This window comes from Puma concolor, chromosome E4 (genome assembly GCF_028749965.1).
Source record: "Puma concolor isolate L17-30 chromosome E4, mPumCon1.1.hap2, whole genome shotgun sequence".
NCBI lineage: Eukaryota > Metazoa > Chordata > Mammalia > Carnivora > Felidae > Puma > Puma concolor.
The window spans coordinates 4,666,160-4,693,585 of record NC_141683.1 but is presented as its reverse complement, the minus strand read 5'-3'; the positions used below and the strand labels follow the sequence as shown (position 1 = coordinate 4,693,585).

At 57.2% G+C, this 27,426-nt stretch overlaps 2 protein-coding genes across 2 annotated transcripts; both read left to right on the top strand.

Moving 5' to 3' along the window:
• Positions 1 to 10,039: 10,039 nt before the first annotated feature.
• Positions 10,040 to 12,951, top strand: LOC147572263 (Fc receptor-like protein 6). Its single transcript, XM_086694583.1, has 5 exons — positions 10,040 to 10,205; positions 11,360 to 11,626; positions 11,814 to 11,868; positions 12,150 to 12,288; positions 12,883 to 12,951. The coding sequence occupies exons 1-5, from the start codon at positions 10,040 to 10,042 to the stop codon at positions 12,949 to 12,951; spliced, it is 696 nt and encodes a 231-aa protein (XP_086550709.1).
• Positions 12,952 to 13,785: 834 nt separating this feature from the next.
• On the top strand, positions 13,786 to 26,111 carry SLAMF9 (SLAM family member 9). Its single transcript, XM_086694581.1, is given in 9 exon segments — positions 13,786 to 13,816; positions 16,101 to 16,174; positions 17,115 to 17,288; positions 17,411 to 17,443; positions 17,819 to 18,015; positions 23,844 to 24,367; positions 25,187 to 25,326; positions 25,329 to 25,467; positions 25,850 to 26,111. Coding segments are annotated over 9 exon segments (1,524 nt in total). The 3' UTR covers positions 26,062 to 26,111.
• Positions 26,112 to 27,426: the final 1,315 nt, after the last annotated feature.

Genomic DNA, 27,426 nt, shown 5'->3' with positions numbered 1-27,426 from the left:
TCTCTCTCTCTCTCTCAATAATAAATAAACATTTGAAAAATTAAAAAAAAAGAAAGAAGTGAATCGCAGGGCACCCGGCTGGTGTCAGAGAAGCAGGGAATGGGTTGTCGTGAGGACAAAAACCTTGCGCTTGGCAGAGACGGGTATTTACTTCTAGTGTGTGTGTTTGCCCCTATTAAGAAACACTTGCTATGTAGACTGGAGACCAGTCCCTGCCCAGCCTTGTGGATGGTGGTGCCGCCCGGGGATCAGACCGGCTTCATGTTGATTCTTTGCTGAGGCTGCTTTTTGTTTACAGCGGCTGCTCATGGCAGGCCTTCCCCCCTGCTCCTCGAGAGGCCTGCTGTGCTTCTGGGTGGGGGGGGTGCTCCACCTGCGGCCCTCCTGGCCTGTCCCAGCGCCCTGCTCTCCTGCCTTCACCTGTGCAAGGGCAGGGGGAGTGGCCGAGCTGGGGGAGGAGGGAGGCTCACACTTGTTCGGGGTTGGGGGGGGAGAGGTGACAGCCACTCCGAAGTCTTTCTCCAGGCTTGTCCCCCCTGCCCTCTGTCTCCCGTAGCCTCTCTGAAGTGTCTGACCCGTGCGTTTGGCAGTCTCCTGTGGACATCGGCTGGGGCAGAGTTTGCAGACAGACAGAAGCCGCATTCTCGTGGGAAGAGAAAAGAAACCACGTGGAAAAGTTTATTCAGCCAACTCATGAATTAATGCGGGGACCAGTAAGATGTTCCAACTGGTCCAAAGAGCGCGTGAGAAGCAGACACGGATACGTAGATACAGATTTGCAATTTAATAAAGAAATGTCAGGCTGAGATAGATGGATTAGATACGAAAAGGGTTCAAGTGCTTCAGGGCAATTCTGCCTTCCTTTAGGGCTGGTCGTGTGCTCCACCTGACGATGGAGTATTTAAAGGTTGTTTTTTTTTTTTTTTTAACATTTACTTATTATTGAGAGACAGAGAGACACAGAGCATGAGCAGGGGAGGGGCAGAGAGAGAGAAGGAGACACAGAATCCAAAGCAGGCTCCAGGCTCTGAGCTGTCAGCGCAGAGCCTGACGCAGGGCTCGAACTCACAAACCGCAAGATCATGGCCTGAGCCGAAGTTGGTTGCTTAATCGACTGAGCCACCCAGGTGTCCCATGTTGATGGATTATTTAAAGTGTTTTGTTTTGTTTGAGAGAGAGTGGGAGGGGAGGGGCACACACACACACACACAGAAAGAGAGAGAGAGAGAGAGAGAGAGAGAGAGAGAGAGAGAGAGAGAGAGAGAATCCCAAGCAGGCTCCACATTGTCCGTGTAGAGCCCTATGCGGGGCTCAATCTCACGACCGTGAGATCACGACCTGAGCCGAGATCAAGAGTCAGACGCTTAACCCACCGAGCCACCCAGGCACCCCTGATAATAGTTTATTTAGTGGATGAAGAGTTTTGAGTTAGCGTCTTAAGAATTGCCAAATGGCCCAGTCAATAGAAGTCAAGCCCAGTGCTGCACTGGAGACACTCAGAAATCTCTTTGGGGGGCCTCTGGGGGGCTCAGTGGGTTAATTGTCTGCCTCTCGGTTTCAGCTCAGGTCATGATCTCACAGTTTGTGGGATCAAGCCCCGCGTCGGGATCTTTGCTGACAGCTCGGAGCCATCTTGGGATTCTCTCTCTCTCTCTGCCCCTCCCTGCTTGCGTGGGCTCTCTCTCTCTCTCAAAATAAATAATCTCTTCAGTCTCAGTTACAGATCATTTTTGTGACAGACACACTGTTTTTCCCTTTTCGCTATTTCTGGCCTGAGTGGAGGTGCAGGACCGGCCCCAGTCCTTAACCATTCGGGCTGTGCTGCGGCCGCCTCCCGAGAGACAGTTCTCATTTCTCTTACTAATGGATTATTGGCGGGCTCAATATAGTCTTGGCTAAACGAGGTGTCTTCAATTATAAAAGAAGCTTCTCCAAAATGTATTACGAATGTCTTATTCATTTGAAAATGCAAACACAAAAGCTCAGATAAAGGAGAATTGCACGATATACCTGTTGAACGGGTAAATCCAAGCATATACTGAGCCAGAAAGCACCGTGACTAGGAAGGGGCTTGTACTCGCGATCTCCTCGGCGACTTTACCACCGGGGAGAAGGTGAGAGGGAGACCCAGATCCGCCTGCATCATTAATCTCAGCTTTCTTGGGTGAGCATCTCGGCATGCTGGGTGCGATGCCGATGTTTAAAATCACATATGTTTTTAAACCACATGGTCCTGAAATGAAAGCCACGTACTTCAACTTTTAGGGTAAGTTCCAGCTAGGAGGGAAACACCTCGCTTTCTTAGGGGATTTCCTTGAGTAATTTTCACACTGCATTTCGTTTGCCTCGTACAAAGCCTACAGACGTTGTATTAGTTTTTTGACTGCCTCGTAACACGTTGTCGCACATTTAGCAGCGTGAAAAACACACACAGTCGCCGATTCCCAGTTTCTGAGGGTCAGGAGCCCGGGCGAGGTTTAGTAGAGTCCTCCGCCAGGGGCTCCCAAGACCGCAGTCAAGGTTTCAGCCGGGGTGGGGGATGGGGGGTGGTGGTGCCGGGGTGGCTCAGTTGGTTAAGCGTCCCGACTTCGGCTCAGGTCATGACTTCGGCTCAGGTCGCGATCTCACGGTCCGTGGGTTCGAGCCCCGCGTCGGGCTCTGTGCTGACAGCTCAGAGCCTGGAGCCTGCTTCCGATTCTGTCTCTCTCTCTCTCTCTTTCTCTGCCCCTCCTCTGCTCACATTCTCTCTCTCTCAAAAATAAACATTAAAAAAAGAAAAAGAAAAGAAAAAGCTTTCTCCGGGCTGTGCTCTTACCCGGGGGCTCCACTCGGGGCAAATCTGCTTCTGAGCTCTTTTGGGTTGGTGGCAGCATTAATTCCCTTGGGGCCAGAGGACTGAGGGCCATGGTTTCTTCCTTGATGTCAGCCTGAGGCTGTTCTCAGTTCTTTGCCGTGTGGACCGGAAGCGTCTCCCCAGTGCTTTCCTCATCAGGTCAGCGAGGAGATCCCTCTGACTTCAGGAAGGACCTAGTCCTTCTCTTGAGGGCTTTCACCTGATTAAGCCAGGCCCACCCACCCCCACCCCACCCCACCCCCGCCAGATCCACGTCTCTTTATTAACTCCAAGTCAAATGCTCTGGGACCGTAATTACATCTGCGAAATTCCTTCACCTTTGCCATGTTCTATGGGTCGGAAGCAGGTCACAGATCCTGCCCACGCTCAAGGGGACATTATTCAGGTCCTGCACACCACAGGCCCGGAGTCATGAGGGTCACCCTAAGGGTCTATCTGCCACAGACCTTAACCCCCCATAGCAGTCAGGGTCCAGCCAGAAAAACAACCACCACACTAGGTATTCTAACAGAAAATATTTAATGCAAGAAATTGGTTAAATAGCTATTGGAGGACTAACAAGGCATACAAACGTGAGGGAGGGAGGCAGCAAAGACAACAGGTGCGGGAAGCAGCCTCCCTCCAAGGCTGGGGGATGAGGGATGGGGAACGAGGTCAGGGTTAGCGGGAGCTGTGAGCTCGGAGAAGGGGTTGTGCTTAGCCTCGGAGTAGAGCCCCACACTGACAAGCTGGGCTCGCATCGCGGAGAAGATGCTGTGCAGCCGGGGCTGGTCCCTGTCAGGTGGAGTCACCAGGCTCGTCCCGGGAGTCTGCAAGAAGCTGGAGACCCGCCTGGCAGCTGCCAGGAGGGGGGCATTGCTGGGCTCAGGTGCCGGGAGCAGCGAGCCTTGGGAAGAAGAGTGCTCCCCCCTCGCGCCTTCCGGCCTCCGTCCCGCCCCCCTCCTGGCAGAACCTATAACAGTCACGGGCCGGCAGAGGAACAAAATTCAACTCGAGGAGCCCTGCAGCCAGCACCACAAAACAGGCCGGTAGGGGCACACGTGGAACTTAGAGACAATAGCTCGATAACCAGCAAACGCCTTCCTTAGATAAGCCTGCTAGAACCTAGGTCCCGTAGAAAACCCTGCCCTTGGCCTTCTGGTCTAACATTGGTGGTGCCGGGAGTTTGGGTGGTCATTGGAGAACACCTCCAATGTGAGTTCTGAACCAGCCACACGAGCATCAGGGGTTATAAGAACAGGGTACCGACCTTGGCCTCATCACTAACAGTCTCAGCGGTCAGGTGCACAGCCAAATGTGTTTGCTAACATCCCATGAGCTGGACTTAATGCCCCAAACTGCCGGCCTCCCCTGTGGGTTCACGAGATCGCGTGCTCTCTGCTGGGCGGGGGTGGGGGGGTCGCAGGACAGGCAGAGAAGTATCCAGGAGGAGCGCCTGGAGGGGCGGAGGGAGGCCTGGGGGGGCTCCCCGGTGGGGGCTTCTCCACTGCGGAAGGGGAGGGGCGCCCATGGAGTTTTTCAGACTGGTAGGTTTGGAGATACGCTTGGTCACAGCCGGACTGTAGCTTGAGATCTAGAAACTCCGATTTTTTTTTTTTTTCTTAATCGGAGGTACTTTTGTCTTTTTTTAAATTGTGGTAAAATATCCATCACATAAAGTTTAGCATCTTAGCCACGGTTAAGTGCACAGTTCAGTGGCCTGAAATGCTTTCACAGTGTTGTGCAACCCTCTCCACCGTGAATCTCCAGCACTTTCTCATCGCCCCAAACTGAAGCTCTGAGCCCATTGGACAGTAAGTCCCCATCGCCCCCTCCCCTCTCCCCTGTAACCTCGGACCTACCTTCTGTCTCTAGGAACTTGACTCCTCTGGGGACCTCGCCTAGTGGGATCATACGGGACCTCGCCTAGTGGGATCACACCGTAGCTGTCATTCTGGCTTGTTTCACTGAGTACAATGTCCTTGAGGTCTATCCGTGTCGTAGCAGGGGTCAGAACGTCCTTCTTTCCTTCCTAAGGCTGAATCACACTCCATCGCGTGGATGGACCACATTTGTTTCTCTGCCGATGGACCCTTGAGTGGCTTTCACCTTTTGGTGACGGTGAGTGACATTGCCATGCAGACGTTACGACTGTGGGCGTACAAATATGTGTTCGGAGATGCTGCCTTTGGTTCTTTCGGGTGTATACCCAGAAGGAGAATTGTCAGATCTGCGGTAATCCTCTGTGCATTAGAAACACAGACTTCAGGGGCGCCTGGGTGGCTCAGTCAGTTAAGCGCTGACCTTGGCTCAGGTCATGATCTCATGTTTGTGAGTTCGAGTTCGAGCCCCGTGTCGGGCGCTGTGCTGACAGCTCGGAGCCTGCTTCGGATTCTGTGTCTCCCTCTCTCTCTGCCCCTCCTCCACTCACGCTCTCCCTCGCTCTCAAAAATCAGTAAACATTAAAAAAATTAAAAAATAAGAAACACAGACTTTAATGGGAAGGGGAGGGGGTCCCAGGGTAGGGGCAGGGAGTCTGTGAAGTGCACATCACCCAGTCTGGAAGCTTCCTGGGGCCTATGTGTGGGGAGTGGGCTCATCAAGTAAAGAAGCCCGCACACCCCTCACCTCCAGGCATGGGGTGGTGAGCCTCACCCTGAAGAGTATGGGCCGTAGCCGAGGCCCACGTCGGTCCCACAGCCGGGACTGGTCGCAAGAGCCACGTGGGACCCTGGAGCCTCCCTGCTCGCCCAATTCCGTTACTTCTGCTGTGCTTTGCGGTTAGCGCACTGGAGCCTTTGGCCTGGGGCTGTGTGTGCGTCGTCAGGGACAGACTGGACACAGGGGCTGGGAGGCCTTTTCTGGTCTCAGGCCCCTCTTGGGGCCAGAAAAGATAAGGCAGCAAGCGGAGGCCTGATGGCTCCTGAGGTTTAACGGTTGTAAGACCCAGGCACCGTCTCCAGACGGGGTTAAACATCCTCTTCTAAAGCATCACTCACCTGGTGGGATCTCAGCACTGGGGCAGGCTGTTGGGTAAACATTTTGGAGCAGATGGCAGGGATTTAAAGAACAGTCTGCCATGGGGCCCCCCCGGCACCTGCCGAACCGCGTACGAGTAGGGTGCTCCCAGCTCACCGGGCGTCTCAGAGACAAAGTGGTTATGTCCTTCCGTCCTGGCCCGGGACCCACGTAGCTGCACTTGGCAGTCACGCCTCGAGGGTGCCCCGGGAATGTCCCTGGGTCAGCATCGTGGAAATACAAAAGCAGGAGCAGACGAGTGCCCGAGTGTGTCCCACTTCCCCTGAACGTATGGGGCTTGTCAACGGACGGTTCCCAGTGAGGGTCAGGATCTCCAAGAACACCGTCTAGTAGAAGTCTGTAATGAAAGCCACACACAGAAATTCAAATGTCCTAATAGCTACTTTACGGTAAGAGTAATGCAAAAGTCAAAGGAAACAGGTGAAATTCCTTTAAATAATACATTTGACTTATCTCATGCGGCCATAATTTGATCATCTCAATGTGTAATCAACATAAAAATGATTGAGCTATTTTACATTCTTTTTTTTTTTTTTTTTTTTTTTTTTTGGCATGGAGTATTTGAAATCTGGGTATCCTTTATTCGTGGCCAGCTCAGTTCAGACTCGCCACATTTCAGTACTTACCCGGCAGGGGAGATACCAAGATCCAGCCAGCCACGTTTCAGGGGCTCGAGAGTCACACGTGGCTTGTGGCACTGCTGTGGTTACTGCAGCTCTAGAAGCCCCGCGGATAACTGTAACGGTGAGCGCTTACGGCACGACTGCGTGACGCGTGTTCCGTCACCCGATCCTCACACGCTCCGAGGTGGTTGCCGGCTGCTGAGGGACGCAGGTGTGTGTTCGGTTTGCGGACTCGCCTTCCATCTTCAAAGAGCCCGTGGCGTGGCCTCTGCCGCCTCTGATCCCGCTTCCCTCTGCTTCCATCATCGCTTGGCCTTCTTTGATTCTGATCTCTGCGGAGTCCCCTTTAGGAGGACCCTGCGGTGACATCAGGCCCGTCCGGGCCGGCCGGGGTCATCCTCCCCCTTGCAAGATCCTTCAACGAATCACATCGGCAAAGCCTTTTTGTCATATAACGTAGCATCTGTAGGTTCTGGGCTCAGGGGGTGGATGTCTGGAGGGGATATTATGCAGCCTGCGTGGGGGGAGGGGGACTCTGTCTTCACAATCACGGCAGGATGCCGCCGGCCGAGGCCACAGACTTCCTACTTCCACTTGTCATCATCTGTGTAGCCGGAGCGCCCTGCTCCAGCAAGGGCCCCCCCCCCACCTTTGCTCCAGCAGATCTGAAGCACCAGCCGCCACTGGGGGGGGGGGGGAGGGAAGTGTGGCAGCTCCTGCCCCTCCCCCCCACCCTGGTGGTTTGCTGGGTGAGGGACTCTGCTGGGATTTAGGCCTGTCCTTCCCGCAAGGGAGCTGGAAATTCGTGAGGAGCCCTTGTTTCCTGGTTTTTGCTTCTCATTTTGGGGGAGAAGAGGGAGGAGGCTGGCCAGCATCATTGACTAGAAGGGGCACCTCTGACCTCCTAGAAGGGGCCTCAAACGTCATCTAACCTGCCACCCCAGCCCTGCCCGGCCACCACCCAGCCCCACTGTGTCCTAGCCAACACTGACCTCCAACCAAGCTTGACCTCTCAAGCAAGTCATTTGCTTTCTAACAAAGATCTTTCCAATGAACCCACTGAAGTCCTTGGTAGCCAGTAATAGAAACCGACTTGGATTAACTTATGCAAAAAAAAAAAGGTGGCCAGGAAACCTCTCCTTGGGGAGATCGGATGTCTTGCTTTTCCTGACAACTTGGGGATTCCTTCCCTAGGAAAGGGAAACTGTGTGCCTCTGACTCCGAGAGCACAAGCACTCCTCAAACACCTACCTGCTATAGCTGCCTGACCCCACAGGAGGGTTGGAGAGTCACAGACCTGAGGTAGCAGCAGCGAGGCAGGTGCTGGGCCGGAGAATGAGTCCCAACGACGGGAGCCTGGTCAGGGTGCCTAATGACTGCGCAAGACGGGGCGGCAGGCAGACCTTTAGTGTTGTTATGCAGTGCGTGTGTCTCGGGTGGGAGGGGTGCTGGGAACGGAGGAGAATGTCCCCGGAAGAAGGAATCACAGGCTCTTCCCAGAAGCGCGCCTGGAATGATCATTCTAGTGGGTGGCTAGGGGTCAGTGCTCCGCGACAGAAACGGAAGGAACCGCAGACGTGTTGCTGATTATGGCCCCGCCTCCCCTGACCTTGGTCTTGCTCCCAGGGTCCCAATCTTCTCTCCCACCCTTATTTCCACTAACCCCCCCCCCCACCTGTCCCATGCTCCACCCAGACCCGGCCCCCGATGTTTCCCAAAGCATCCTGGGATCTCCCATCTGTTTGTACCGGTGCCTTCACACGCAACGTGTTTATCTCACTCCGGGCTGCCTCCAGATCCCTTCCCGCCACGCCCCTCCCCGAGCCCTCCAGCTTGGTGGGCTGCCCCCCCCCCCCTTCAACTCTCCTGTTACTCTGCTTTGTGTGTCTGTGTGTTTGGTGCTGTGTAGCCAGACTGCCTGGGAATGAGGCCTGCCGTATGCCTTCTCGTCCTCATTTCCCCCCAGCACAGTGACTCACTTGTGGCAGAATCAAATAGATCTTTGTTGAGTTGAACTGAAGTGGAAAGATGGCCTACACTGTTTTCTCCGTGTCATTCACGGCAAAGAGTCCCACGAGGGTCTCTTCCGGTCAAGAAGGTAGCTTTTGGCTACCATCTCCTGACTCTCCACTCCTGCCCTTTGAGGCTCAGACTGATTTAAAGCGCTTGGCCTTAAATGCCAAAGCACATTTGCCGAAGTGAGCTCCCGGCTCCGTCTGACCCGTTTACCCAGCACTTTGCCTGCACGTTTACAAACCTATTAGGACAGTTGCCAGGCAGAGACATGGTGTGGCTTCCTCTCATCTTCCCAGCATGGTTTGCATATTAAAAGAAGAACTTGGGGAAGATAGTGACCAGAAAGAAATCACTGGAATTTCTCGTGTATTGGAGACGGGCCCCAGAGAGATGGGATGCGAGGGGCTTCTCGGAAAGAACCCAAGCAGCTTCAGCTGTATGTAGCCTTCCGTGCCCCCTGCTCTGTAATCAATACGACCACCTCTCCCTACTTCTCCCGTCCCGTCCCGTTTCTGCAAGGTCTCCTCTACGTAGGGGTGCTCCTACGTAGCAACTGAACTTGCCCAACCAGAAGTTAAAGGGAAATAAAGCGGGCGACATCACGAGAGCCGGGTAACTACCCCCGAGGCGCAGACCTGGTGTCCCGTACGGAGATTCGCTTTTCCCACAAAGTTGGCATCAGACTCGAGCTCGCCTTTATAAAGTGCCCCGGCCCGACCCCGGGGCTTCTTAGAGGACAAGGAGGCTGTCATCTGCCTCTTTTCCTTGTGCCTCCGGAGGCCGGCCGAGAGGCCAGACGGTGGGGAGGGGTACCCCAGGGCTGGCTGCACAGAGACCCTGAAACCAGCACGGCCGGAGGCTGGGCGGAAAGGCTCCTGGCAAGCTTATGAGGAGCTACGGTCAGGTGGGGCACTTTCCAGATCTTTCCATGAAGAGAAAGTCAGGGGCTCGCTGACCCTCCACACCTGTGACTTCTCTGTCCGCCCGGAAGTGGTCAGCAGCCAGTCTTGTCCCGACACCCGTCCCAGCTGTGGATCCCTGTGATGGACAGCCTACCGGGTCCCTTATTTCACATCCCTGCTGTTTACAAATGTCTGTCTGATGGGACCGTTGTCTGGCTGAGGTGGGCACAGCCCTTGTCTCTAGATCAGTTGGAGGGGTGGCCCCACCTTCCAGAGCTCAGGCTTCGGCGCCCATCCGCACAGTGGCATATCCCACATCTGGAGGCCAGGGCGGCCCCGGGGGCTCTTCCCGCCTGCTCCTCCCTCTCATCCCGGTGCCTAGTGACAGACATCTGGGTCTGCGTCCACCCTGCCCTTTCTCAGCCGTGACCCCCGACGCACCCAGGCCTCCCCGCCAGCTGAAGCCCAGGCCTGCCAGGGACATCCTACGGGGACACTGAATCCGAGAATGCGATGCCAAAACCGACTTCTGGCAGAAGATCCTTCTTTTTGTCTCTGAGTAAAGAGCGCACCTGCTAACCTCACCTCTTCCACTACCACCTGCGACACGGTGGGGAACACCAAGGATGTGGCTCAGGCCTCCCGCCTGGGCATTGGCCCCCTGGACTCTGGCTCCCGGGGTCCGCTCCCACGTCCTCTGCTGCTCCCCTGCCCAGGACCTTCTGGGCAAGGAGCCCGTCCCTGCAGGGGGCTGGGGGGCCGTCTTCAAGTACGAGGGCTTGACTGAAGGCCGTATGGGGAAATAAGGGAGGTTGGAATCTTTCCTTTAAAAAAAAATTTTTTTCCATTTATTTATTTTTGAGAGACAGAGTGAGATAGTGCACAAGTAGGGGAGAGGCAGGGAAAGAGGGAGACACAGAATCCGAAGCAGGCTCCAGGCTCCAAGCTGTCACCACAGAGCCCGACGCGGGGCTCGAACCCACAAACCGTGAGATCATGACCTGAGCCGAAGTCGGACGCTCAACCGACTGAGCCACCCAGGCACCCCAGAAAAATTTTTTTTTAAGAACAAAGAAGGGGCACCTGGGTGGCTCAGTCGGTTGAGCGTCCGACTTCGGCTCAGGTCATGATCTCGCAGTTCGTGAGTTGGAGCCCCGCGTCGGGCTCTGTGCTGACAGTTCGGAGCCTGGAGCCTGTTTCGGGTTCTGTGTCTCCCTCTCTGCCCCTTCCCCGCTCACGCGCTGTCTCTCTCAAATATAAATAAACATTAAAAAAAATTAAAGAACAAAGAAGCATGTTGTGAAAGCTGTTTCTTCCCAATCCTAGCCTGTGACTTACCCAGTCTGCTGTCTATAGTCTAAGAAATCCATATGCATAAGCAGACATATATATACGTGTGAATGTGTATGTGCATATTTAAAAAACACAAATGGAGTTTCACTGTACACGTGGTTCCACACGTTGCATTTAATTTTCTTTTATTAACACTTTATCATGGAGCTCATTCCAGACAGTAGGTATTTCTGGACCTACCCCTTGTTTTCTCATGGCCACAGTAGATTTCACTATATGGCTGGACCGTAATTGATTTCGCCAGTTCTCCATTAACAAATGCTTTAACTGGGGCAGCTGCGTGGCTCAGTTGGTTAAGCGTCTGACTCTTGATTTTGGCTCAGGTTATGATCTCATAAGTTTGTGAACTCAAGGGTGAGGAGAAGAGGCAGGGGAGAGGAAGGAGGGGAGGAGGGGGAGGGGAGAGGAAAGCAGAGGCCCCGCCCAGGTCTGGCAGGAAGGCCTGGGGGGCGGGGCGGCTCAGCAGGTGCCATCCAGCAGCCTGTGTCCCCAGGGGGAGGCCTGAGGCGGGCTTGGGGAGGGTGTGGGGACAGAGAGAGAAAACGGCCACGCAGTGTGTGGCTCCGGGGCCACCCCATTCCTGTGTCTCACAGCCTGGCTGCACCTCCGAGCCTGGCCAGACCCCGTGTTCGAGGGAGACGCCCTGACTCTGCGATGTCATGCATCGGCCAACAAGGTCCTGTCCCAGGTGAAGTTCTACAAAGACGGAAGATTACTCCAAACCCCGAAGACCAGATGGTCCCTGTCCATGGGGACGGCTACCCTGGAAAGCAGCGGCCAGTACAGCTGCTCTGGGAAGGTGGCCTACGTCCCATACCTGGGCAGACAAACCTCAGAGCTGGTCAAGGTTCAAGTCCAAGGTGAGTCACCAGCTCAGGGGGGTCGGGGGTGGGGCTGGGATGCTGCTCAGGGATCTGGTCTCTAGAGGTCAGCAGCTGTCCCTCTGGCTGCCCCTGATGCCGGGCGACCACAGGGCCCCCGTCTAGAGCCAGGGGAAGGAAGTGCCCTGAACCAGCCTGGGCCAGACCCTTCCCCTCTGGGGACCAGCTGACCCCTACGGCCCTCTGGCTTTGGCTCAGGACTCCAGAGAGGCTCTGGCGGTGTGGGTCGTAGCTGGGAGGCGGGTCCTGGGACACAATGACAGTGTCTCCCGTGGGGCGAGGGGCTGTGACCTGGGATGCGCTCTGGCTTGGACCCCGGCCTCTGGGGACTCAGGGTTCTGGAGGCCCTCCCTGAGCCTGGGCCCACGTCTCCCCAGAGCCGTTCCCGCCTCCTGTGCTGAGCGCTGTCCCCTCTCCCGAGCTCCGTGAGGGGAGCCCACTGACCCCGAGATGCCAGGCGAAGCTGCACCCCCAGAAGTCGGCCCTGAGGCTCCTTCCACAGAGATGCCAGCACCTTGCAGGACCAGGGCCCCCACCCGGAGCTCTACCTCCCGGGAGCCCAGGAGAGAGACTCTGGGCTTTCCTGGTGCCGGGCCACCCTTGAGGGTGGTGTGGCCCAGAAGCAGAGCCCCCAGCAGGAGGTCAGGGTGCAGGGTGAGTGGCAGAGGCCGGTCCGCAGAGAGGTCCACTCCAGCAACAGGGGAGAAGGAGACGAGGCGGGCTCCACGGAGAGGGCACCTGCACACGGGGAAGAGTGGAGAGGGGCCAGGCTTCCTGAGGGTCTGGAGCCCACCTGCACACAGGGCCCCGCGCCCGCCTCTCTCTGCTCCTTCTCCCGTGCGTGCCTCTGTGGGGCTCTCCCCGCCTCTCCCTCTAACAGACGCTCGGCTGCCATCACGAAGTGTCTGGGCGGTGGGGCGGGGGAGCTTCAACAATGAAAATATGTCCTCACTGTCCTGGAGGCTGGAAGTGGGCTGTCCAGATGGTAGGAAGGTCAGGCTCATGCTGGGTTCCCTTCTTTAGGCTTGGGGGGTGGGGGAGGGGTGGGGGGAGGAGACCCTCTGCTATCTCTTCTTCTCAGGGTGCTAATGTCGCCATGAGTCCCCGCCTCGTGACCTCCCATAGGCTGCAACTCCAAAGACCATCTCTTGGGGGGGGTGGGGCTTCGGCATACGAATTTGGGGGGACACAGGCTTTCGGTACGCAGCACACCCCGCGGCCTGTCTTGTCTGCAGGAGAGGAACCTCTACCTGGACCCTGGCGAGACCGGCTCGGAGGCCCCGGGACCTGGGCGCCAGCTCTGAGCTTGACTCGACGTCCTTTCCAGACACTTCTGCAAAGCCGCCAGGCCTCCCCTGACCGCACTGGGTCCACATCACCTACTCGGCCTGGGAATCCCTCACCTGGTCACAGAGCAGAGGGGAGTGAGGCCTGTCCACCCCGGAGTCCACCAGCATCTCTGTGCTGTTCCTCCTCCCAGAGGGTGCTGGGAGATGTCCCTCTTCTCCCGCTCAGGGCCGGGCACCCCCCTGCCCCCTGCTCCCACGCGAGCGGCACAGCCAGCTCACAGAGGGGCTCAGAAGCTGTGGGCACACGGTGTCCCTTCGCTTCTCCCTGGGGGTGTTACCTCCAGCGACGGGCAGCGGTCAGGGGTCCGGTCGCGCCTGGACGGACGCACTTTGGAAGGTTGGCGCGTTTCTTCTTTCCTCCTCGTCACCTTGTCTGCAAGTGAACTTAACGTTGTGTCGTGCAGAATTAACTTTACCCAAGGAGAGGTCTGGCCTTTGCCAGGGGCTGCTGGGTTGGTCCTTAGGGGTGTCGTGTCCCATAGGAGTGTCTCTGTTTGCACGGGGACCTCGGCCGCCAGACAGTCTAACAACGTGGCTTATGATGAGGGTTTGGGGACATGCGGCATCATTTCTACCGCCAGAGGGACTGGATGCGGAAGGAACGAGCCGGGCCTTCGGAAGGGCGGGACACTAACGGGCAGCCGCGTGGGCTGAGGTCATCAAGCTCATTGTTGTCATGTGGGTGCGGAGCGTAACCGGGGACAGGACGCGTTTGGTACTTTCCCCGGGCCCGTGCCCTTCTGCTCGAGGCTGCCTCTCACGGGCAGCCTTTCCCTGTCATAAGGCACAATGGCGAACATAAAGGCTTTCAGTGTGTCCCGTGAGTCCTTCTAGCAAATTACTGAACCTGAGGTGGTTCCGGGAACCCCGTGGAACGTGCAGCGGGCGTCAGAGGCGAGGGTGGTCTCGTGTGGACCGTGTTCTCCCGCCGTGGGCCGGGCCGCCCTCTTGCACGCGGTTTGCAAATGCGTCGGAGAGAAGACACCAGTCGGTTAGGAAAATCAGATGAAAAGCCAGCGGGGTAGGCAGATAAGCTGGAGCCAGGAGCAAGGTCACTATCCAAATGGCGTCTCTCGCGCTGTGTCCCCGCTAAGGCAGGGCCACAAGGGTGGGTCTCCCCTCCACAGCACGGGTCTGGGAGGGCGGCGAGGCATCTGCGCAATCACAGGACTGCTCGGGAAACGGTGTGGCCGCCGCGAACACGGTCTTTAGCCGCGTCTTTCGGCCGCCCCGTCGGCAACTCCTGCGTTGTCCGCGCGTCCCCCATGGGCTCTGGGTGTTGCAGCAAAAGCGCTTGAGAAGGCGAGAGGTCATGGCCCTTGCAGGATGGTTTGCCTCTCCGCTTTCTGATCACCCGCCTGACCCGGCTTGTGATTCTCCAGGGGAACGAACTACCCACACCCCAGCTTTGATGGCCTCTGTCGGGACAAGCCATGGTGACTTGCTTATGAGAGCACACGGTATTCTCTTACTCTTTTACAGCCACAGAATCAGTAATAAACACTATTTTAAAGAATTTCAAGTATACTGGGGGATGGTTTTTTTTAAAGGGAAGTTCCCCCTCCCGCCAAGAAATCTTTTCATAAGCCTGATATGTAAATGGGGGGGGCCTGGAATTCGACCTCTGGCGGTGCCTTGATGCCTCGTTTCTTTGCCCCCCTACAAGCCCAGAGCCACCACGGAACCCTCAGGGCCCCGAGGCGCTGCCATCGGGTTTTATGCTGAGAGGGGCTGCAGCCCCCAGCCTCCACCAGAAAAGTCCATTTATGCTTCACGAACTGGGTTTCTGGTAATATTTCCTTGGAGGGAAGGGCTGTGTGGATGTTTCCTAAAGTTCAGAAACCAGTGTTCCAAAGAGGACTGGATGGCACGGACTTCGGGTGACACGGCACCAGGTGAGCTTCTGGAAGGTGTCGAGTTAGGCACGGACCCCTGCCTCCCCTCCCCTGCACACCCCTTCCGACGAGGCCATGCGCAGTCAGCCCGACTGGACATCCCGAGTGCCAGGCCTCGTCCATGCCGGGGTCATTCTTCCCGCCTCTCCTGCCCCCTCCCACAGAGCGGCCTGGTGGCTGCTCCGAGATGCTCCACTTGTCCTGTGCCTCCATTTCCTCTTCTGGGAGACTGGGGGGGGGGATCCCCGAGGCCTCCCCTGTCCTTAGCCCTGTCCACAGATGGGGAGAAAACGTTGCACCCTTGCTGTTCTGTTATCAGCTTGCTGCCCCCTTGGGGAAGGGAAGCCTCTCCCTTCCAGGTGGCCTGACCCCCAAGCCGCTCTCAGTGCCCTGGGTCAGGACCCCAGACAGACCCTCTCTTGCTCGGGAAGAAGGATTTGACCCAGAGAGCAGAGCGACCCCATAGGGTGTCATGAAATCTCTACAGGGGATAAGGTCTTCTCTGGTGAGAGCGTTTGTATTGGATAATGAAGGTCTGCAGCCTTTCTCAGGAGAAGTGTTTAGTGTGTGCGTGCATGCACGTGTGCATGTGTGAGTATGTGTATGGGTGTGTGCAGGTGTGGGTACGTGTGCGTGTACGTGTGCGAGCGTGCACACGCGTGCATGTGTGAGTACATGTGAGTGTGTGCATGTGTGAATACGTGTGCACGGTGCGTGTGCAGGTGTGAGTGTGTGTGTATGGGTGTGTGCAGGTGTGAGTACGTGTGCGTGTATGCGTGCGAGCACGCGCGTGCATGTGTGAGTACACACGCGTGTGTTCATGTGTGAGTATGTGTGCATACGTGTGTGTACATGTACGTGTGCATGTGTGTTTGCGCATGGGGCTGGGGGGGGCACTTTCTGAATCCCAAATTAGTAAATCACTACTCAGTGGATCAAAGATGAAATTTGCAAAATCTCTCCAAAGAACCAGCTGGTCCGATGGAAGCGTCTACCGTGTTAGAAGAACGAGGTGGGGTGGCCGTGGCCTTGGCACGCAGAGTCACAGAGGTAAACCCCGACGGTGGCTTCTGGCTTCTGGCTGGGGCTCCTGCAGCCGGCTCGCCGCAGCCTGGCAGAGGGAGCACCGTGGAGAAGGGCGCGGGGGTTGGGGCCAAATTGTTGAGCCACAGGCCGTCTCCTTTCCCCGAGCACCGTGCTCTCCGGCAGCCTTCGGTCGCCAACTCCTCACGCTGACCGAGCGAGCGGGAGACGTCGGGGCGCAGCTGCGGCTGGCGGGTTTGGTCTGAGCGCTCGGCCCAGTGGACACCTGGCCGCCATCCGGGTCGTTCCTTCGTGCGGTTCTGTCCTCACCTCGCCACTTCCTGCTGGCTGTTGTTTGCCCGTGTGTGTTGCTCACGTCCCCCCAGCCCGTGTGATGCTGTAGCCGCCGCATTTCCCGGCTCACGGCCGCCGCCCGCATCCAGAGCGGCGCCCGGCGCTTACCCGAAGCTTCGTGAATATTTGCGGGATGAACACAGTTTTATGCGCCACTTGACGATGTCACCTCTGATAAAACGAGGCAGCATCCCAGATTCTGATAAATTCTGGGACGTCGAAGCGCTGGGCTTTGGAGCCTGCTCTGTGAGTGCTAAAGTCAGTGAGAAAAGTACCCTCGGGGGCCCCCCTGCCCAGGCTGCGGCCTTGGCTTTCCTCCGGCCACGGGCCTCCGCACCCTTCCGGCTCCTTGAGCGCCTCCAGCCTCAAATACAATTAAAAGTGAAAAGCGTGTACAAATGCAAACTGACAATTCCACCAAAACACGAGTAACTTGTACTGCGCGGGTTTTCCGTGCGCGGGGACATCACCAGATGTAGCTCTGTAGACCGACCGAGTCAAGTCTCCGGCCAGCAAGACACCCGGTGACCTGGGGGTGGGCGTCTGCTTGGCCTCGTGTGGCCCCTGAGAAACGCCCCTCTAGCATCCGGACCCCTGGTTTTTGGTTTTCCTTTTTGCGGTTTTAATTTGTAAAATAAGGGGTTGGACGAGACCAATAGATTCTGAACTTTTCTTCTTTGGGCAACGGCGCCCTGTTTTCCAACAGCTTCTGTTTCAACAGCCCCCACCTCCCCCCGCCCCCCGCCCCGGCCACCGTCAAAGGATAAGCGCGGACCCGGGACCCGGGCCGTGTCAGGTGGACGCTCCCAGGCCTCGCTCCCGCTTCCCCTGCATGATCGGGGACAGAGTGCCCCCAAGTTGCCAGGGGACCCCCAGGAGGAGGCACTGAAAGCCCCAGAGACCCTCTCCTGTTCTGGGAAGCCCAGCCCAAGAAGCGGGCAGTCTCAGAGCCCTACTCACGCGGAGACAAAATTTATGGCCGGGGAATTTCCTCTCCGTTTCAGTGCAACAGAGGAGCAGGTAGAGTGCGGTGTTGTCCGATGTTAGCCTGCAGCGGACCCCCGGGGGGACCTGGAGCAGCAGGCGGATTTGCAGCCCCTCCCCCCAACCCCCCCCCCCCCCCCCCCCCCCCCGTTCCCCAGGTCTGGAGCGGGGCCAGAGGAACCGGCGAGGAGGTAACCGGCCCTCCGAGGGACTCTGTGCGGCTCTGCGGTGCACGCGCTGATCCCTGCGTTCTGAGCTCGATGGCACTTGGGAGAAGTCGAGGCAGCGGGTGTGCGGGAGTCGCTCTGGGGTCTGGATGCCCGGGAGGGACGAGGAATGAGTTGCCGGGTGCGGCGCACCCGAGGCTCAGGGCAGCGAGCGTGCTGGGCTGACCTGGCACAGGGGGGTGGGGAGGGGGCGCGAACTCCCGGTAACTCCCAGCTGGGCCGCCTCCGCCAGCGACGCCCTCTGCCTCCCCGACCGCGGCGACCGTGCTGCCAGGGAACCTTCTCGAATAAGCCTGGGCATGTGTCCAGCATTAGAGACTTCCTGTGTATTCTCCTCAGTGGCCCCAGACCCTGGCCGATGACAGAGGGGCTCTGGGTCGTCCTGAGGCCAAAGCCCTTGAGCTTTCCGAGTCGCGGGCCATCAGTGAGAAGCACATCTCACAGGCACGGACCCTCCCGGTTGTCACCCTTTGCAGGCTCATTTCCTTTGACACCTCATTTCGTTCCACCACTGCCTGGCAGGCGGAGCAGGTGCGGTGAGGACCCCACTCCTCAGAGGGAGGAGCCCAGGCAGTGTGACAGTTGTAGGTGCGTTCTGCCCGCCCCACCGCCCCCTCCAGACCGTTGGGGCCATTCGTTGGCCAGAAGAGCTAAGGGTGGTCCTCAACTCTTAAAGCTTAGCTAGCGGGGCGCCTGGGTGGCTCGGTCATTGGGCGTTCGAGTCCTGATTTCAGCTCAGGTCATGATCTCATGGCTCGTGGGTTCGAGCCCCGCACTGGGCTCCGTATTGACAGCGTGGAGCCTGCTTGGGATTCCCTCTCTCTCCCTCTCCCTCTGCCCCTCCCTCCCTCTCTCTCTCTCTCTCTCTCAAAATAGATAAACTTAAAAAAAAATAATAAAGCTTAGCTAGCTCACTGAGACTCCTTTAGTAAGATTTTGCTCCTGTTCTTGGGTATCCACATAATTTATCCTACAAACCAGGACCCTTCCTAAGAGCAAAAAGGGGCATTATTGATACCCAGGCCAGGACAACAGGTGTAAACTGGGACAGTCCCCAGAAACCTGGACACAGAGTCACCTGATCTGTTTCGAACCCTGTCCTTTCTCCCAAAATGCCTGCCTTTGACACACCCACTCAAACCCTCAGTTTCAGCAGATAACGTTACCTCTACTTTGCCGAGAAAATTAAAACCACCAGGCAGGACTCCCCTCAGCTTCTTGCCACTTACAAACCCACCCCATCTCTGGCCGTCTTTTCCTAAAATAAAAAACGATCTCGCACCCCGAGGCTGGGGCTTCCTCCCGGGCCCTGAATCTCAGCTCCCTCGCATCTTCTGGGAGCCGTGGGGGCCCCTCTGCGTCCACCCTGTCATTCATTTCCTGCTTCCTGCTTGCTTCTCTCCTCAGCATTTAAATATGTTCAACTGTCTCCTATCTTAAAACAGATTTTCTACCTAACCCCCCGCACCCCCATCCCCCCCCACCTCCGTGTGCCTCTGGCCCGTCCTGTGTTTCTCCAGCTGTGACAGGTGACCTTCTGGGGAGAGCGGGCCTTATACACTCGAGCTGCCCTCGAGGCCCTGGGAGCTGCCTCCTGCCCCCTCCGCTGCCCCGCTCAGCTCCTTCACCTCAGTCTCTCCGCCTCGCCTGGTGGGATCCTGGCGGGATCCACGTGCCCTGCTGTGCGTGGGGGCTGTTCTCTCCCACCTCAGGGACCCCGCAAGGGCTGGTCCCTGTGCAGGGGGAGCTCTGGGCCCTTCTGGGCGCCCTTTAACCACCTGCACGCTATTTTAGGGTTCTCCTGCCACCTTCACGGCCCTGCTCAGTCACCGCTTTTAACCCTGACCTTGAAGAAGAAGGCGAACCGGGCAGGTGGAATAGAACAGAGACGTGAGGAGGTGGCTTATTTGGGACTTATCTGCTAATGGCTCCTGCAGGGCCATGGCTTTGCTGTGCGGGTCCCCATCTGTCCAGACCCGAAGAGAAGCTGAGGAGACAGAGTCTGATGAAAGGTCGGACCCTTTATTACTGCCCCTCCCTTCCGTCGGAGCAGGACCGGCTTCTCCCTGGCCCCTCTTTCCCAGGGCTATGATGGCAGGAGAAACTTATTTGTCCCTAAGAAAACCCGGCGGGAGACACCGGGGAGCTAAATGTCACGGGCGCAACTATTTTTATCACGGACAACAGTATCTTACTCTGGGTTCCTCCCAGAGCAGGGCCTTGGACAAGGGTTTGGGTGGAGGAAGTCTTTATGGGGAGGTGACCCGGGAAGCCAACCTGAAAGAATGAGGAAGACGAGCCTGGGAGGGGAGGAAAGCCAACACCGGCTGTGTCAAGGGTGGGTCACTGCCGTGGGCAAGTGGGGCTCAACCCTTGAAGAACCACAGAGCACAAGCCTCAGCAGGGTCGCAGGGAAGGGCAGGGGGGCGTTTAGCCACCAAGTAGGCGCCTCACTGGCTGGGGTGGCCTCCGGGGTCTGTACACGGCCCCCCTGCGCCTCCGCGCCTGGGCTGAGTGGCCCTCCACTGCTTCTGAGAAAGCCCAGAAGCGGAAAAGCAGAGGTGCAGGCATGGGGGTGCGGGGTGCGGGGGGGACCGTCATGACGCCGTCCAACAGCAATGCCAAAATCAGCTGGGCCAGAGGCTGCGGGAAGGGAACCCAAAGTGTCCGTCGCATGCCAGGTGTTAGCCGGGAGCCTCTCTGCGCGGTTCCACCACCGTGTCTATGAGCCAGGTGTCAGGAGAGCAAAGCAGAGTGAGGGGGACCTCTCTCCCCTGGTGGGATTTACAGCAGGATCGAAGGGCAGCCTGGGTCCCTGCTCTGGGACCCCTCACCCGGGGGTGGGGATTCAGGGTGGGTCGCTGGAAAGAGAGTTCTTTGACACAGCTGTTGTTTTATTCTGAGTTCCCGCCACTTCCCCCTAAAGGACGCAGGCCAAGGGAGGGGCGGTCAAGGTGAGGACTCGGGGAGGTTGGACATGGGTCCCGTGGGGGAGGGTCCAAGGCCTGGGAGCGTCGTGCGCTGAGATCTGACCCCCTCGAGGCAGGCAGGAGTGCGATGTGCTGTAGATCCCGGCACCTGTCAGGGAGGAATATGACAGATAACCGAGGGCCAGCATTGAGACAGCCTGCTGCCTGAGTCTCTGGTGCCACACAGCGGGGACAGCGGAGGGGCGGGAAGAGGGGACAGAACGTTGGCCACATGTCCAGGGGCTGTGGAGGGCCTTTCGAAGGACCACCCAGAGTAGAGATGCATCTGCTCTGGGTCAAGGGTAGGAGGGATAGGACCAGCAGAAACTCTTCAGAAGCCACAAAACTGCTCCTCAGAGGAAGAGACCATCTTAACCATCTGCCAGACCCACAGACAGCAAAGCCACTTAGCCGGACGTCGTCACCTCTCCTTCAGGCGCTCATCCTGCTGGAGAGGCGGGGCAGGAGCTGGGGGCAGGGAGCTCCGGGCAGAAGTGCCTGGTAAGCTGGGAGGGAGCAGAGACACTCTTTTTATTTTTATTAAAAAAATTTTTTTTTTCTAAACTTTCATCGAGCAGAGACACTCTTTCCCGTTCCCCGGCGTAGGCTCCCAACCTGAGACAGACCCAAGCCGGGGGAGGGGGAGACCGACTTGAAGTTAAGGTTGGAATTTTGTGTTATTACACGGGACAGGAAGTTCTCATTTCTGAACTCAGACCAGAAGCCAAGACCAGAGTTCTCATCCGAGGCAGGGGAAGACCACCCTACTGGACAAAAATGAAGGGGCCGGGGGCACCCGGCTGGCTCGCTCGGTGGAGCGTGCGACTCTTGATCTTGGGGTTGTGAGTTCGAGCCCCACGTGGGGTGTAGACATTACTGAAAAATAAAATCTTTGAACCACAGCAACAGTGAAGGGGCAGTGAGCGACAGATATGGAGTTGAGTTCCCACGAGGCAGAATGAAAATCAGATTTTCAGAGCGCTTGAAAATCATCTTCTGAGAAGTCCCTTCTGCACATCGGACTGAGAGAGCTTAGGGAGGATGGTGGTGTGCGAGAGAGAGAGAGAGAGAGAGAGAATTATGTCCCTCTATGCAAGAAGCATGACATATTGTTTATGCTTGTTTATGAAGACAGGTCCAACCAATCTGGTCACACCGTGTTCACTGCAGCGGCCACGAAGGTGATCCTGGATCCCCGTCAAGAGAGAACTCGTCTTCCTCTGCAGGGATGCAGTTGATGGACAGCCTCCAGCACAGCCCCCCGGGCCCCTGCTCTTCCTGGGGAGGCCCAGCTGTGACTGCGCAGAGAGGGTGAGGGATCTTTGCTGCAGAGCAGGGACTGTCCGCTTTGCACGGTGGTGCTGGTGGCCTCTCCCTGCCTGACCCTGCTTCCTTCCTTTTTATCTTTTATGGGCTTTTCCCTCCACCCACGTGGAACTTCGTTCACCCCCAACGCCAGCACCTGCTTCTCGGAGACCCCAACGGATAGACTCACCCTTTAAACTCTGCACATTATGCATGTGACTTTGTTTTGGTTTGTTCTGATTTCTTTTTTTAATGGGAAGATTACATAAGAACGTTTTCATACTCAGACTGGGACCTGATCTACGTTTTCAAAAAAACTCCAATCCCTGAGGCTTGATGCTCCTGAAATTGAACTTTCGGGACACCCCACCTCATTCTCTCAGCAGATCCTGCTGCCCTTGAGATCGTTTCTCCTTGAAAGCTTTTCCTGACCTCCTGACTTCAAATTTGCTAGATCCCCTTGTCCTAGCCTCCCCAGATGAGTCCTTGGTGAAACTCATCAAGCTCTCAGTTAGTTGTCCGAGGTCAGATCCTTGCCCCTGATCTCTTTGAAGTCACGATCTAAAACTCTTGGTCACTGCTAATCCCTCAGGACTCAGGCCAGTGCCTCAGCCACAGAAACGGCTTAGTAAATAGCTGACGGAGTGCTGAATCTGCCAACCTAAAGGCTTGAAAAGCTGGCCCTTGACCAGAACTGATGTATCTGCCCCCATTGTGTCCTCGGTCTTGGGGACATCGCTCTTGCTTCCTGATCACAGCACAGACCCGTAGAGTTGAGTGTTTAAAAAAACCCTAAGGGTTATCCCATCTGATGCCAGACAGGTTGTGCGACGTCCAACAATCCAAGATATTCCAGTGTTAGCTTGACTACCAGGGGTGGAGACTACCTCGCAAAGCCACCACTGCCTCCTGGACAGCTCTGACCGTCAGATTTCCTACAGCTTTGGTCCACATCATATTCACACCATTTACTCTTTCCATAATGTGGACAACCTAAATGGGCTCTCTGGCCCAAAGTGCTTTTGTTAAGGGGGTCGAAAGTTTTCTTCCTCCGAATAGTCTTTCAAGTGGGGACCTAGCAAGAGCAAACTAGAAATACTCCAGGGGCACCTGGGTGGCTCAGTCTCGTGAGCCTCTGACTCTTGGATTTGGTTCAGGTCAGGTCATGATCTGGTGGCTCACGAGTTCAAGCCCTGCCCCGGGCTCCTTCTCTCTCTCTCCCTACTCCCCTTTCTCAAAATAAATAAATAAACTTTAAAAAAAAAAAAAGAGAGAAATACTTCATTTATTCATCCATTCCAGAAATATCACTTGGTTGCCACCTGTGTCTAGTGTGGGACTTAGAGAGATGTCGCAAAAGTTGGAGTCCATCTGGAGAGAGAAAGATGCTTATAAGGTCAGATGACCACAGCGACACAGGAACTTCCAAACGAGAGCTGATGCAGAGTATGCTGAGGGCTCAGGACAGGTGGTGTGGGGGGGTGGGTTGGGAATACAGGGGGCAAGGAGTCTAGGAAGGCTTCCTGGAGGAAGCGGGATCCGAGTGGCGTTCAATGGACAGGAAGCATGAGTCAGGGAGTGAACCAGATCAGCAGTTGGGCTCAGAGAGAAGTTCCCAAGACCGACAGGGAAGGGCTTGGTGAGGATAAGGGAAGTCGGAGGCTGCTGGGGGGTGGGATGTATTTCCCCTCCTAGGGACTGTCAATCAGTCGCTCTGTCTCTAGCAGCCTGTCTTCTTCATAGTCTTGGGGGCCGAGCAGGCCAACCTCCTTGGGCTCAGGGCCGCTGACATGGGGGCCCTTCGGATGCTGTTCCTGCTCCCGCTGCTTCGGGCAGGTGAGAGACGGCAGTCCCGGGACAAGAGAGTCTCCTCCCCTCTGCTCTGCTGTTCTGCTGGGGCTTGGGCTGGCTGGGCACCTTCTCTGGGGCTGGATGCTTCGGCCCTTCTGGACTAAAGAGGAGTAGGGTGTGGCTTTGGTGCAGGACCGAGAGATGAGGAAGCCTGGGCTCTAGAAAGGGGACCAGCCCGCAGCAGCCACGAAGGGAAAACCCGGAGGGGGACGACCCAGACGGAAGCCAGCCCCTGGCAGGTGCTCAAGTCAGGCACAGTGGAAAGCTAGAGCCAGACAGGTGGCTGGGGGCGAGGCTGAGTGCGGGGCCCGGAAGCCGCATGGTCCGGGGGCCGTGTGCACGCGCCACAGCCCCGCTGCCAGGCTCGGCGGCCCCGAGACACCGGTGGGGCCTTTGCCTCCGTCTCCTCCTTTCCTTGCAGCCGACGGGGATTCTGGAGATGGCGTGGAGGCCGAGGAAGTAGTCGCTGTGCTTCAGGAGTCCGTCAGCCTTCCCCTGGAGGTACCATTCAATGACAAGGTCGAGGACGTCATCTGGTCCTCTCGCATAAGGCTTGCCACGGTGGTTCCGGGGAGAGAGGGACAGCCGGCTACCATCATGGTGACCAACGCTCGATACGCGGGCAGAGTGAGCTTCCCGGACCCCAGCTACTTCCTGCTCACCAGCAATCTGAGCTGGGAGGACTCAGGGCCTTACAAGGCTCAGGTCAACCTGAGGACGTCCCAGATCTCCGCCAGGCAGCGTTACAGTCTCCGTGTCTACCGTGAGTCGAGGCTGGGAATTCTAAAGCTGCTTTTTGGGGCTCTCCTGGGCTTTGCACGCAGAGGAGTAGTGGTCTCAGGACTCAGGGCTGTGGTTTGAGGGGCTGGGACTGGAAGGCAGAGTGTCTCCGGTGTGCCCAACCCCAGGATCTGAGCTGCAGCCACCGGTGCAGTGAGGCCCTGGGCCCTAAGGCTGTTCCCTTGGAACTTCCCAACATGGTGAGAGGGGCAGGTGCCCCAGACCTCACCGGGGGGGGGGGGGGGGGGGGAGGGGGGAGGTGTCTCTCCCTCCCACCGAGATTCCGCCTCTTGGCATTGGATGCTGCCTCTAGTCCCGAGCTTTTTATCCTTCTGTGTGATGCGAGGGCTCCTAACCAACATCTCCTCTCTACCTGGACCAAGTCTCTTAGTGCCTGTGACATTGACTGATGTTCTACCTCGAATCTTGCAGAGACACTGACTAAACTATAAATGCCCCCCCCCCGCCCCTTCGCACGCAGAACGTGTGACAATATTTTCTGGGATCAAGGAGGCAGAATAGGGTTTAGAGGGAGGTGGGGTGCAAAGGGGAGAGAGAGAAGGCGAGACATTGGGCGGTGGGGGCAGGGGGAGTAGGAAATGCCAAAGGCAGGTCTGTCTACCTTAGCAGCTGCCCGGGGGACCCTGGAAGCAGATGTTATGGTGGATGGGTTCTGTTAGTCTCTGTTTACGTGAAGGGACTCTCAGGGGACACACCCTTCACCCCATTATTGAGGAGCTTAAGGAAACAGACCTGACCCCTGATTACGTAGAGGGCCTTTGCACATTCCTCTTTCATCTAGGACGGCTGTCGGAGCCTCGCGTCACGGTGGGCTTTGAGAATTCCAGGGAAGGTGGCTGTAATGTGTCCCTGACGTGCTCCGTAGAGAAGGTGGGCCTGGATGTGACCCACAGCTGGCTGTCCTGGGAACATGGCACTGAGACACTGAGACAGTCCGTGAGGGCTCTGCCCTCAGCGCGTCCCGGAGACCTGGGGACAATGCCCTCTCCTATACCTGCAGGGCCACCAACCCCGTCAGCAGCGTCCGTTCCCGTCTGGTCCTTGCCGGGCCCTTCTGTGCAGGTACCGGGACCCCAGAGACAGGCGGCCACCTCCCTCCCTCAGCCCCTCCCAAGAGAGTGCCTGGGATCCAGAACCTCCCTCCTTCCCAGGGGGACTTGACCGCTGCACTGGGGGGGGGGGGGCAGTGCTCCCCAGTTTCCAAAGGTTCTCTACTCTCTGGCTTAGCTTAAGATCACCGCCCCTGCCCCCCCCGCCCCCCCGGATCTTAGTTCCTGAGCTTCCGTGACTAGAACACGTATGTCCAGAGACACTTGAAAAGGAACAGCAACTGACTGCTGACTCGAGCCCCCCGTGTGGGATCTGGGCCGGGGGTCTGCCTCTTAACGGGGACCTCCCCCTCCCTCTGGCAAGCCCCGCTCTCCTTGCCTCCTTCTGCCCCCAGATCCTGGCTATGCCTTGGACACGTCCACTTACGTCTGCCTCTGAGCCGAAGGGCTGCTCTTCCCCTTCCTCGTGGTTACTCTGGCCGTGGGGCTCTGGCTCATCTGAGCCCAGAAAAGATGCAGAATGCCAGGGATGAGGACCCCCAGGAGAAACGAGGCTGAAGCCTCGCCCCGGCCTGGCCCGATCGCCCCTTGGGGACCCCTGTGCTGAGCACTCTTTCTTCCCAACCCCTCCCCCCACCCCGGAGTCCTTCCCGCCACCCCCCCCCCCCCCACCGTGCTTCTCCTCCCAGGGGGCCACCGGGTGGGTGTCCCAAGGGCCATACTCCCCGAGGGAAGATTATCCGGCAATAAAGTCAAATCAGGTGACCGCCACTCTGGAGGAGCCGGCCTTTGGTCCTTGGCTGGATGATTCCGGGCCAAACCTGCTTCCCTGAACTTCCTTCTGTTCCAGCTGTCCTATCTGGGGCTGAGGCGAGCCCGATGACCCTCAGTCACCTCCCTATCTGCCTGACGCTAGCTGCTCAGGGCCTCTGACGCCTGACCCAGGGGCACAACAACTCGGCTGGACCAGTAGCTGAAGTCTGGACCCCTGACCGCTGTCTGCGGTTGGTCTTATTGTCCTGTCCTCCCCTAAAGATCCCCATGTCTCAGACCTTCTCTCTGGACCTTTGTCCCCGGCTCCTGCCCACCCCTTCCACGCACACCTGTAAGCAAAGGACCTTAAGCTGATTCTCTTGTTCCTTCCCGATCCCCTCAAGCCGTCCACGTTCCCCACCCTCCCCCGGGCCTGCTGAACCACTATGTTGGTCACCCTCCCACGTCGGATCTTGTGGGTGTCACTCAATGCAGCCGCCACGCGGGGCAGGTGGGGAAGCATTAGGGAGGGGAACAGGAAGCTGTCCAGGTGACAGGTGATGAGGGTCGAGGGTCGAAAGTGACTTGGAGGAGGTGGTGTAGGATAGGGTGACAGCGCTGGGGAAGACTGCAGGAGCTCGGGGCTCTGCTCTGCCACTCGCTTGGGACATTCTGTTCAGCATCCAGACTCGGTCCGTTTTTACAAGGAAACTCTGCATAGGGGCAGGCATAGGGGCAGCCAATGGGGCTCTTACCAGAGACGTGGCTGTGGAGGTGGGGACAGGACTATGCCCCTGGGGACCATGGGAAGAGGAGTCTGAGGGACTAGGGACCAACATTCCTGACCTTCCTCCAGATCTCACCTTCCCCTCTCAGTGAGAAGGATGCTGATCTCCAAAGGGACTTCCAAGAGAAGGAATGTCAGGCTGTGAAGAGGAGTGGGATGCACAGGGGTTGTGGGGACAAAGGACACAGCCTGGGAAACAGGACAGGGGGCCAGGCACGCTTTTCTCTTCCTTCCTTCCTTCCTTCCTTCCTTCCTTCCTTCCTTCCTTCCTTCCTTCCTTGTTTTATTTTGAGATATAGAGGGGGAGAGAGGGAATCCCAAGCAGGTTCCCCACTCTCAGCATGGTGCCCAACATGTGGCTTGAACTCACAAACCACGAGATGGTGACCTGAGCCAAAGCCGATGCTTAACCAACTGAGCCACCCGGATGCC

What these genes read in the sequence shown, in the direction of transcription:
- LOC147572263 (XM_086694583.1), top strand. Translation starts at nt 10,040, where the DNA reads ATGTGGCTCAGGCCTCCCGCCTGGGCATTGGCCCCCTGGACTCTGGCT. An exon ending in GGTCAAGGTTCAAGTCCAAG is followed by an intron (nt 11,627 to 11,813) that starts GTGAGTCACCAG and finishes TCTGGGGACCAG; the next exon opens with CTGACCCCTACGGCCCTCTG. An exon ending in AGCAGAGCCCCCAGCAGGAG is followed by an intron (nt 12,289 to 12,882) that starts GTCAGGGTGCAG and finishes TCTTGTCTGCAG; the next exon opens with GAGAGGAACCTCTACCTGGA.